Below are 12740 nucleotides of genomic sequence, written 5' to 3'. Positions count from 1 at the left end.
TATAGGACAGCCACAGGTACCTGGGTGTCCCACAGGACAATAGGAACCATGATAAAGATGCACAAAGATCAGACATAGTCAAATATCTCAACAAGGTTTGTCAGGTGCTAAGAAACTAGCTGAATGCTAGGAATGAAATCAAAGCCATCAATACATAATCCCTACAGATACCCAACTGGAATAATAAGCTGACCACAGGAGGAGATAGATGCCACTAATGTAATGACATAAAAACTCCTCACAACTCCTGAAAACTCTTGAGGCTCTATGAGCACGAGAAAGAGAAAGGGCAAGAACCAGACTGTCAGAGCCACAGCCGAAGATATAACAGAGCATTCACGAAGACATCAGGAAGACTGCACCCAAGATAAGCTGCTCCATGAATGCCTCAGGCAGCTGAAGACGAACAGGTGAAGAGGAACAGGAGGAGGAACTATCGTGGACAACCAAATCCCTGCTATCAATAGACAGAGCAAGTGGAACACATCAAGAAATACTATCAGCAGCCAGAAAAGGCCAGCCTAAAGCATAGCACACAGGCTCTGTTGATCATGAACTACACAAGACCAGGCCCTAAGCACCAGATCCATAGAGGCTGGAGTCTACCACAACCAAGCGGACACAGGTTACAGACTATGCAAAGGTCTAGGATGTAGGATCCAAGCTGCATTTTAAATAGAGTGACACAACTAAGTGTCCAGGAAGGTGTACAAGAACATCTGTACCAAATACTGACTATAAGTCCCCAAGTCCCGATAGGTGGTTGAGAACAACAGGGCTAAGGTCTCGTGGGACTCTGAGTTCCAGACAGATGAGCAGCTCCTAGCCAACATGCAAGACATAGAGGAGGTGGAAAAGAAACAGAAGACTGCAGTTGTGTTGGGTGTAGCAATCCCAGCAGACTGAAACATCAGGAAGACAAAAACAGAGATATATCAGGGGCTGAAGGAGCAACTGGAGTAGACATGGAAGGTAAAGTTCTAACTGCTCCCAGTGGTAATATGAGCACGAAGAGCTGGAACTCCAAAACTGGAAGAGTAGCGCCATCAGATTCCAGGCATAACATCGGAGGTCTCTGTCGAGAAAAGTGTAGTCATAGGAAGAGTTAAGATACTGCCCAGAACTGTCCCGGGACCACACGTGACAAAAACACACACACACACATAGATACAGTGGTGTTTTTGTATGTTTGTCACACTTAAATGTTTCAGATCATCAAGGCAATTTAAATATTAGCCAAAGATCACACAAGGAAACACAAAATGCAGTTTCTAAATGAAGGTGATTAATATTAAGGGGAAAAATTCCAAACCTACATGAGATATAAAAAAATAGGAAATCAGGGACACTTTTTTAACCCTTTAAAACCGGTCAGAGTGGGCACGCTCCATTTTGTGCAACTATTTTTAAATCCCTGTAGAACTGCAACCACATAAGCTAGCGCAATAATTTTTTTTGCATATGAAACCGGAGGAGTTGTACTTACATCTTATGCCATCAGCTTGTCCTAGGTCACAGTTTCCTTCCACATATAGCTTTTCAAAAACTGCATAAAAAGCACTTGCAGCAACAAAAACATAATATCCCAGAAACACGCTTTGCCGATCCGATCAGCTGTTTGTAACACTTCCTACGTTGGAATAGACGTCAGCGCGAAATGTAGTTTTTTTTACCATCAGGGCCTCATAAGCCTATACTTGTGTTTTTAAAAGTTATGTCTGACTTTATGACTTTCTGTGTCGTTTCTGGGATGCTTAGAACTCATATTGCACTGCTGGAAATAGTTTATTTTGATGCATATGCTGCTTTTTTGCAAATTTGCAGTATAATATTTATTTTCGTTTTTCCTGCAGTATATAAAAAATGGTGTATTTCAAAAATAAAACTATGAAGACACTCAAAATAAATTTCCTGTGGTGGGAAACTATTTTGTGCAACTTTTTTGCATTTACAGTTTTGAGGGATAAGCCCCTTAAATTTTTCTAATTAGAAATATATGTTAAAAAACCAAAAACGATTTTAATTTTTTTTGTAGTTTATTGCACTTTTTTGCAATTTATGTAATTACTATGCACTTAATGCAGACATATTATTATAATTTGGGCTATAATGGTTGTATTAATGTATAGCAACTTGAAATACTCCCAAAAATGGCACTACAGCATGTAAAAATATAATATAAGCTCTGGTGGACTTGGTTCTATGGTAGGTCTTAAAGGGTTAACACCACTGTATACAGAGAGGAGAGCTGCATATTTAAATATATATCAAACGAAATAAACATTATGCAGTCAATTTGGCTAAAAGTGGAAGTTTTAATCATGCAAATTAAAAAAAAAAATTAATAATATTAAATAGAAATTGAAATTAAAAAAAAAAAAACCTGCATTCACTATTTTTCAGAACTGTGAATCTGTTAGACTAACATCATGTTGTAGTTGTGTCACAGCCCGATTTGACCAACTCTGACTAAAATTAAAGGAAAATTTCTGGAAAAGAAGATCCTTTGAGGCAAAAGCACAAATACAGAACCATCGTCCCTGGAAGTAACAAGGAAGCACAATGAGTTGTTAACATCCAGATTTCTGACCCAGAGGAGCGCAATCACAGGCACTGCACTATCAGTGGTTTAATAAGCAATTGTCAATTATAAAGGCTTCGCCTGAGACTGAAACCTCTTCCTTAAGGCCGCTGCATAGAGAAGGACAAAAAAATAAATTAAAAAGTAAACTGTTGTGACACAGAGAAACTGCTTCAAGAAATGTGGTGAAACTTATCTTTTTCCTCTCCTCAGATTTATTTCTTGTGCTTTGCTAAGGATGAGAACAGTTTGATTTCACTTGTTGGCATCATCCTTGTAAAAACAGGCTAAGGCTAAGTCACCATGGAAGCAAGCGCTGAAATATGGGGTGCTTTTCAGCGACCTAAATCTTATAGGTTTGCAACATCACTGCTGGGATACAGGCTTGGATTTAATATGCTAGGACTTGTGTTCGTGTTTTCCAGAGGCAAATGTCACTTCAAGCAGTTGCAGATTTAAATAAAAAGACCTCCTTTAGAGCAAGAAGACAGCTTAGGGACAGATCTTTGAACAGCACACAGCGGCACAAGATCATTAAGATAGCAGCAAACTTAGGATGGAATTTTCTTGCGTCTGAGATAACCAAAGAAACTATGTTACAAAACCTCAGTATTCACATAGTTTGAATTAACAGATTTTAAGTCTACTGAACATCAGATGATTCTGATTTACTTCACACTACAACCGATGGTGTAAACATATTTATCTGAGCCATTGATATTCTTCAGATATAGACTTAAATGTGGTTAAGAGTGTAGATTATTCTTTTTATATAGTGCTGGAAAACAGACTGCTAAAATTTCTGCCTTGTGATATAGAAGCCATGCAAGTAAAAATCAATGTAGATTCTCTGCTGTTCTGTACAACACAGGTTGTTAGAGATATGTGTCAATATCTAGCCTACATTCACTTTTGATCCAGAATGAATGAGATTCTGTGAGCAAAGCACTGTGTCAGGCTCAGGCTAGAGTATATGCGCTTGTCACATCAAGTATTAGTTGGTCATCTAATCCTAACCCTAGCCTAGCTACATATAACTTACTATTCAAATCTTGTAATAATAAATCAGTCAGCTATAACTCGACTGAGTGTCCACTGTGATTTCCAGTGCAGATTGTTGCTTTATGACTGTGGTATTGATAAAAATATAGAGCAGAGAGCTGATGCAATCCTTTATATTATTCTCATGACATCGATGAATCTGCAGCCTCGCGGAGCTTAAATAAACACTCGTGATGCAGTGTTTCACTGTGACTCACAACGGTGCTACAAATCTGAAAGTTTTGCGCATGAGGAGAAAGAGTTTAGTTTGCTTATTTACTCAGCATGACACACTTCTGCCCCTGGTAAAAATAAATTTCCTTTCTCATTTCAGTAGCGAGGCCCTGCTGCTGTGTGCTCTGTCACAGCGGCTGTTTGGCCACATACTGTTTCTCTACTCCTGCATCGCTCCTCTCGTGTCACGACTGCAGCCACAGGCTCAGCTAAAGGAGCGCAGGCCTTATTACGCCCCCGGGTCAACAATAACCCCTCAGCCTTCACAACCCCCCCCTTACGGAATCAGCAACACTGTGTAACACGACAAATTACTAGCCAACGGCCTCCCACGCCTGCTCAAACTTTGTACGTTTTAGCCTTAGTGGTCCTGCAACTACCTCCCACCAAACCCCCTCTCGATCCTATTTGTCAGGTGGAAACTGGGTGTGAAAAATGGTTGTGTTTTTCAGCAGAGCCACGGGGCTCTGAGCCAGAGCTTATCGCTGTCTACCTTACGATAAATAAGACTGATCATCAGTCCCAACAAGATGCATTGCAAACATCAAATTAATTATGACACTCACTGAGCGATTACCACAGATTATTCAAACATCGTTTGGCAGATATAAAGGTGAAATAGTGGACTGGGGATACAGTTTTCCCAGAAAGTGGAATCTAATTCGGCAGGTGAGCGCAGAGCCTGCCACGTTACCTCACCTTTAAAGAATAGAGAGTGACTAGGGTGGGGGCAAATGGCTGATTACAGCAAAGAGGCAGTCAACTGGATGTGGAAAGTGAAACAAATAGCTGTGACCCCCGCTGAGTTCAACAGTAACTGAGTCAGATGACTAACTTGATCAGCAGATACCTAAATGGATGGCACCTGTGCACCAGAAGGAATCCATTAAAGGGATTTATTCTTGGTGTGTGTGTGTGTGTGTGTTTGGGCATACAGCTTTTGTGTGTATGCAAGCTCAGGGCACATGTGAGGAAATGCGGAAATGTGTGTGCTTGCATTTTTTTTTCTCTTATATGGGGCTGGGGAAGCGGTGTCCATGCCTGCAGGCTTTGTTGACCGGCTGTGCTAAAAGTCCAGCATATAACCGCAGTTTGTTCTCTCACAGCCTAGAGGCACTGTAAACCTACACAGGTTGTCATGTTTTTTATCATATGTGTTAAGCATTTTGAATTTGCATGTAATGAACACATGAAATATAAAGAAAATTGCCATTGCCACAGTCACTATGTGGTGAACTAATTGATTTGGAGTACATTTAAAGGATTGGGGAGAGTGGGTGAGAGGGGCTGCTGAGGAAAAGCCCTGTGCACAAAACATATGAATAAACAAATAAATAAACAAAACAATCCAAATCCTCTTTCTGCATTCATAGCCTGTCAAAAACGCATGGCTGTCATCACGTGTTTACCCAGACGTGCCGAGCAGTATCACAATAAGACAGTTGTCAGCTTCCATTGTTTACGAAGTGATTACATGGGATGTCTTAACATATGTGCTGAATAAATAAATAAATAAAAATGTAAAAAGCAAAAAACCCGCGTAAAGAGAGAATCTTTAAATTTGCGGGGCCACAAACAAAGCTGCAAAAGCAAAAAACCCTCAAACGAGCTCTCAGCTGCACTGCTGCTACTTCATCTTCTTGCCCCCCTGCAGACTGCTGGCAGTTAATCTTTTCCTAACATCTAATGGAGGATTCGTCACACGTCGTTTTTTTCAACATGTTATTCCTGTCTGCAATCAGTAATCAGTCTTTGTCGTTAACCCTCCCACCACCACGATTGCCACGGTCACGGTGACGCACTTTGCCTTTTATCAAGAGCATCTTGATCTTAAGTTCATAAAGCGGTGTGACCACCGCCGCAGCGTCCTGTGTCACAAAGATTCTCACAAAGGTTGTGACACAAAAGTTAGAAACGCAAGCGGAGAACATGCAATCGCTCAACATTTCCGTCACTTCTCTGTACTGAACAAACGAGAAAAAAAGTTCGTAAAGAAACGACAACAACAAAAATAAATGCATAAAACAAGCTGCAATCTTTCGCTCGGAGGATCCTGCTGCTGCTGCTCAGCATCCAGAGAGAGGCGGGGGTGTGGGGAAGCAGCAGAGGAAAGTTGGAAGCAGAGTCTTACCTTATAATCGCCGTGTCGCCCTGTCGGATAGTGATGTTGTCGGTGGCCCTCTGCATATCCACACTCCGGACGGGGAATCCTGTGGGGATAAGACAAAGCAGTCTGAAAAACGAAGCCTGTAACTGCCTCCAGCACGACTTGCGTCCGACTTGCATTTTTGAAAGCACAGGAGCGCGCGCGCGTTTCTGCAGTTATAAATCCAAGGGTGAAAAAGGGGGTAGGGGGAAACAGTCGTAGTTGTCCACACTTCTGGTAAACGCGGGAATGTTTTTAGGTCCAAAGCAGTTCGGAATGAATGGGTGACACGAGGTTCCGAAAATACTTTTTTGGAGGGGGAGGGGGGGGCAAAATCCTCCTTCTGTACTCCAGTGACGCACAAAGCTCTCCGCGTAAAGACACGGCACAGCGACGATGGAGAGAGGCAAGCTTCTGTTTAGAGTCTGGGAGAATCACCCCCCACCACCACCCCCTACCTCTCTCTCTCTCTCTCTCTCTCTCTCTCTCTCTCTCTCTCTCTCTCAGATTATCCAGCCGTCTGACTCCGATGCTCCCCTTATTGGTTGTCAGGACAACAGCACCACCTGAGGTCCCTTTCGGTGAGACACAACCGAACGAGGACCGAGGAACACCGTGGAATAAGTTTATTTTTGTTTTTATTTTTAGAGAATAAAAAAAACAAAAATATTCAACAGAAGAAAAGAATCGAGTTGTGTATCTGAATATCCATGAAGGCTATTACGCGTCTTGAATATCAGAACAGGTTTTGGACACAAACAGAGAAAAAAATATAATAAAAACAACCCAAACTTCAAGTTTTAAATAGGTCTAGAAAACTTTCCTTCCTTGAGGTGAAACCATGCAGAAAGACGCTTTCCCTCTGAGGATCACTTCAGTACCATTACTCTTCAAACAAGCTCATTTATCTACAGCAGGTATCCACTCATTTACACCATTAGCTCCCATAGCATTTCCATGCCTAGCAGATTTGCAGTGGACCATGAGATCTCCAGTGGATACTTTTTGTACCTAATTATGATTTAGGTGGAGAGCCTGTTGTTTGCATTATACAATTCCATTTAACATGTTCCATTAAATGTTAGACATGAAATTAAACCAAAGGATATTTTTGGAAGCATTCTCTATATATAATAGAAAAAAAAATTATACTTATTTTTACCATTTTGAGGATGATACGGAGCCGTGAATAGCTTAACCAGACATAATCACCTCTTGTCAAGATTAGCATTGACTGTTGTGATGCCATAGCTTGATAAGTAATTACATCCACTTTCAGCATAAGCAAGGACACAAGTTTGTGAGGTGCACGCCTCGCAATTATGCAGACATGTGAATGCAGGATGAGCTTGTAATTTCACCACTTGCCAATCAAACGCTGGCTTAATAGGCCCTGATCTAATGCTCAGTTGACGATGTGCTTAATGAAGTGCAGTGTAACAATTTAGGCAGTGCATTTAGCATTATTTGATTCTGCAAATACATTAATACTAATGCGAATCATTGTCATTCGCTACATAGTGCACTCCCATTTTTTTAATTTTTTTTTTGCCTCTGGGGGTATGCAGTTAATAATTCAGAATCACACTTTAATTCTTTAATTGTAGTGCTCTAAACTAGTCACACTGATACAAGCACAGCACTTGCTGAGGTCATGACCTGAACGTAGAATAATTACATATGTTCTTAACATTGCAATTACTCCAGCTAGCTTAAAAACACAATCAGACACAATCAGTTGCCTGTTTTACAGCAGCCTCTCGAAGCATCTTTACCCTCCTTTTTTAATGCAGACTTTTTGGATGCATTAGAAAAATTGAAGAGCACATGAGAGTAAAACTGATAAGGACCACTGGGGTAATTTATGTCAGTAAATGTATGGAGGTGCTTATGTTAGTGCATTAGTTGAGAAGTGTTAAACTGTTTACAACGAGGGACGCTTGAAAAGCTGCTCCCTACTTGGTGCTTAATAAATAGTGCTTGTTACAGTTTTCCTCATCTTCTAGAGGTTTAAGCTATCTTGGTGATTTCACTTTATGAAAGAGCATATGCATTAAGACCACTTTAAAAGGTTTACTGGGTTCACAAGAGGAGAGAAGAGGGTCTCTGTGAAATACAGATTTATGTAGGGATGACTCCTACATGCCTTTTTGCTTTATTTATAGTTATAAATTCTCAAAAGTGCGCTGGTGATCCAGGAGACTTTATATGTGTAATAAGTTGAATTCTTGCTTTTATGGCAGCGAGATGGCAGAGTGGAGGCCAACAAAACAGCTGCTTTAACCGGGTCTTATCAGAAGTCCACTGACGCCTGGAGGCCTTCCCTGTACTAAAGGCTCACAGACACTCACACAGAGACAAACTGAATGCAGGGAAACACAGCAGTTATTATTGTGTTGGTGCTATGCTGGTGTTGGAGTTTGAATAGCAGACGTGGTCATGGATTCTCCTTTTGTGCACGCAAAATAAACTGTACATAACATATTGTACGTTATCCAGAATATGACATGTAGAACAATGTGATGCATTGTTTGCTGTTTACATTACAAAATAAAATAAGATCCCCTCAGTCTGCAGACAGCTGGGAGCCAAAAGGACACAACAGAAGAGGCAAAAGTCCTTTTTATTTGCTAGTTCATGCTGGCATACATTCTACACAGCTGGGGTCAGAAGTTTACATAAACCATTCATGGATGAATGTCATTATAATTTTGGGCTTTTCATGATTTCTTTCAACTGTTCTTTTTCCAGAGTGGGATGTTTGTACATTATACATACTGCATACAGTTTTCTCTAATCCACACAAGTTCAAAAGTATACATACAGGTTCAAATATTTACATATACCTTCACTAATATTTGGCACTATATTTAAATGTGCCTTAGAAACTTTTGTTAGCCAAGCTTATAGCAGAATCCTGGCTGGATATTTGACTCTTCTTGGCAGAAAATGGTACAGTTAATTCAAATTAATTGGTTTCTGGCACATAGATGGCTATTAAACATAGTCCACAAATTTTCAATAAGGTTAAAGTCGGGGCTTTGGGAAGTTCAATCCAGAAGATTAATGGGCCATTTCTAAACAAGTGCAGAAAAAGTTGAATGTTATTCAAATGTGTCACCACTTTATCAAAATCTGGAAGAAACCCCAAACTGTCAGCTTCAGATGAGAGGAAATTGGTTAGGATGTTTAACAACAACCCAGCATCCTCCAGCATTCAAGACTAAAATGAACTGGGAGCTGCTTGAACACTGGTGTCACTGTCCACAGTGAAGTGAGGTTTACGTCACCAGGGTCCGCGAGGGTACCAAGAAAAGAGCCACTGCTCCAAAATCAGCTCTTTTAAGTTAGTCCACATGGAAGAGTCAAATGCCTTCTGGAGAAAAGTCAGACAAGACAAAGATTGAGTCCTTGGTGGTCGACACAGCTGAGTGTTCCAACAGGACAAATTATCACAAACACAAATCTAAACTGGTTTTGGAATCGATAAAGCAGGCTAACATTAAGCTTTGGAAGACTACAACCCTACTGAAGATTTGTGAATGCTATCAATTCTGCCAAGGAGAATGCTCAAATATCCAGCCAGAATTATTCCAGGAGCTTGTTAGTGGCTACCAAACCATCTGGTCGAGGTCCAACACTGCTAAGGGACTGTTATGGCCCTTAGCAGGGCCTCCCTTGATTGTGTCCCTGTAGGGTGTGTCCTGCCAGGTCTCCTGCCTTAGGTGCCACCCTATTTGTACAGCTGACCCAGAGACCTATATCTCTATATCAATTCTGTATCTATTTTATATCTCTATAGGAGAAATGTCTTAATATTTAGAATACATTGTCCCCCTCCAATAAAAGCATGAAAGAAGCAGGGGAGTTACTAAGAAAAAAACAAACACTATGCACAATAACAATGCCTCACACACAGATGAGTTGTTTTCTTCAACAATAGGTCTTTTTCCCTCCCAAAGATATGAATATGAATTATGAGTTCATACAACCACAGAATGTTTTGTGGTAAATATAATTAAGCCTGCAACACAAAAACGCGCACATACAGTGTTTTGATATCAACAAAAAAGCTGCACATCCTCTCATGTTTTCCTCTGGCTGTGTGTATGCAAGCAGCCTGATAGGAATGGAGGAGAGAGAAAGAAAAAGGAAATCGTTTCCCAAAAATGTCTGAAAAACAATATAGCTGGAAGCCAGTTTTGGATTCTTTTTTTTAACTTTAGATGTGCTGTTGCCTGGGTCTGTTTTCAGTCAGGCTCAATAACATAGTTGAGGCATGCATGAATGTGCAGAAAGCTTTGGACATGAACAGAAATCTTTTTGTTAAAGTTAACACTTTTAGTGAGCAGGTAAGAAACAAAAAAGTAGCCCGATATCAGGGAAACTTGTCACACACTGACTCTCAAATCTGGAAGACAAAAACATCATAGAGCCAAGAACCTGGCTGCGTTATATTCTTGTAGATTTTGAATCGTCTTTGCTTCGATTTTCTTTTTCTTTTTTGTTTTAGCTCTTTTCTTTTTTAGTTAAATTTACTTCCATAATAAATGTATGCACAAAGTACTAAAATTTGCATCAAAATTTACCAGATTGCTCAAATGAACCCATACTGATGCTTTCTTTAAAATAGGAATTTGACACAGGGGATGAAACTGTGTTTTCTGCAAATCAATATATAACAATTTCTATCATCTTAAAACACTGCGCTCCTACAACACGGCACCCAAGAGAAGTATTCAGTACAATGGAAGCGCTAATGCGTGGTACAGTGAGGGGAAATACATAGTAATTGGTATTTTCTGTTATAAGTGGCAGAGCCTGTGCCTGATAAATGATCAAACAATGGCAGCATAAGGGGATCTAACTTCTTTGAGGGGAAAGCAACATACAGTATGATCTATCATTCAACTCTGTATTTCAGCTTAAAAAAGTGGCAGCAAGAAAACATTCTAGGAAGTGATGTTATTGAAATATAACAGTTACTAATGTAACTACAAATCATGGGTCTACTTAATCATAATCACACTGAAACCCAGAAAATGTTTGTAAGCACCCTGGCATTTGTATTTTTTTTTTTAACACAAGATCTGCATCACAGGGCAGGGACTGTAGAATGATTTTCATAATGCACATTATGAAGTGCTTTAAGCACTCCTCCCCATTTCATTGAGTCATAATGATTCAGTCAGAGCGACCCAGCTTTGATCAAAAGAGCTGAAAACAGAAGGGATAAACATGTAGTACAGTGTAGATGTATAATTCTGATTTAAGAACAGAGAAACAGCTTTTAATACTGAGTTTGTCTGTGTTTGTATGTGTCACTCTTATGACAGCCGATTCAACGTTTCCAAGAAAAAAACTGAACTTAAGTCAGTGAGTAGTTTGCTCCGTTATACTCAGTTCTTTATTTTTTATTGTAAAGGCGAAACTTAGACTAGACATCCTGAGTTTGAATCCACTGTCTAGTCTGGATCTTTCTGTAGGAAGTTTGTATGTTCTCTATGTGTAGGTAGTGAGGTTAGCTTAACTGGTGATTCTAAACTGTCCGTAGGTGTGAATGTGAGTGTGTACCCACCCTTTTGCCCTATGCTAGTTGGGCTAGACTCTAACTCCCATGTGACCCTGAACTTACGACTGAGCAAAATACAATGAATGGATGGGTACACCAGTTACAAAAAGTCACAGTTAGACTTTCACAGGAGTAAAATGTCATGACAGAAACAAATAATTACACCAAGATAAGATCAATACTGTACACTTTTTAGAAAGGACAAGCTAGGATCGTTTTTTCTTGTTCAAACTGCTAATAATTTAAAGGTAATGATTGCATACGTGAGTTAAAATGAATTTTGCCATCAGCTTCACTTGAGCAACAGGAAACACATCCTGCATATTTATCTTCACTATTAAATGCTTCATTTTGCCACACAAACTCAGTCCTAAGCAGTTAAGATTCAACAAAGTGTTGTATTACAGGTGGAGTTGTGCCTTTTGTTCTTGTTCTTAAAACCATTCTATAACATTATGTAGGGTTCACCACTATTACTACTCTTGCTTCTTCTGACATCCCATTCTCACAGAGCCTTGTGTCAGGTAATAGAAGAGGCTATGTTTCGGTGCCTTGTATGGAACAGGAATATAGTAAGAGAACCTTTCTTCATTATCCACGTGAGTATTTAAAAACCCGCAGTTTGTCCTTTTAAATGAAGCAACTGTGAAACAGTTCAGTGGTTCTGGAGGAATTTTGTCAAGCTAGTGAAAAGAACTTTGATATTAAAATGAGTAGTGCTGTAACAGGCTTGGAGTTGTTTTGTTTTTTTTTTCTTATCTTTTTTAAGTATGGGAATGTTAACAATATAGAGAAGGGTTTAGAGTAAAGACACTGTCAAGTTACATTAGGGGAAGTCTGTGCTTTTGAAGCATGACCTATATTAAAAACCACAAGCCAGAACACTTCAGCCTCAGCTCCTTTGACTATTCTTTTTTTAGTCTACATTTCACATCGCCCACCATTCGGAAGGTGTATTGCTGAAACACTACTGTACCCTTCTCTTTTTGTTTAGTGCATCTTGGGAAAAAAGTCACAAAACTTAGGAGGACACAGTTTGTGCAAAAATATGGCATTTCACAAGGACTGTTAAACTGCTGTTACACTGTCAAATATCCCACTGAGTGCAAAAAGCAGTCTCCTCAGCTAATAGTGCCCACAGATGGAAGCCACAGTGGGATGACACA

At 39.9% G+C, this 12740-nt stretch overlaps 1 protein-coding gene across 3 annotated transcripts in view; it reads right to left on the bottom strand.

Annotated features, from left to right (window-relative positions):
* Positions 1 to 12740, bottom strand: part of lsamp (limbic system associated membrane protein) — a 509494-nt gene that overhangs the window by 246588 nt on the left and 250166 nt on the right. The window contains exon 2 of one of the 3 annotated variants that reach the window (XM_026192044.2): positions 5988 to 6066. In XM_026192044.2, coding sequence (XP_026047829.2) covers positions 5988 to 6066 — 79 coding nt within the window. Of the gene's footprint in view, positions 1 to 5987; positions 6996 to 12740 lie in introns of those variants that run through there. The other 2 variants (XM_026192043.2, XM_026192046.2) reach the window with 2 other exon arrangements.

The sequence above is a fragment of the Astatotilapia calliptera genome, chromosome 14, assembly GCF_964374335.1.
Source record: "Astatotilapia calliptera chromosome 14, fAstCal68.1, whole genome shotgun sequence".
NCBI lineage: Eukaryota > Metazoa > Chordata > Actinopteri > Cichliformes > Cichlidae > Astatotilapia > Astatotilapia calliptera.
This window is presented reverse-complemented; position numbering and strand designations above follow the sequence as displayed.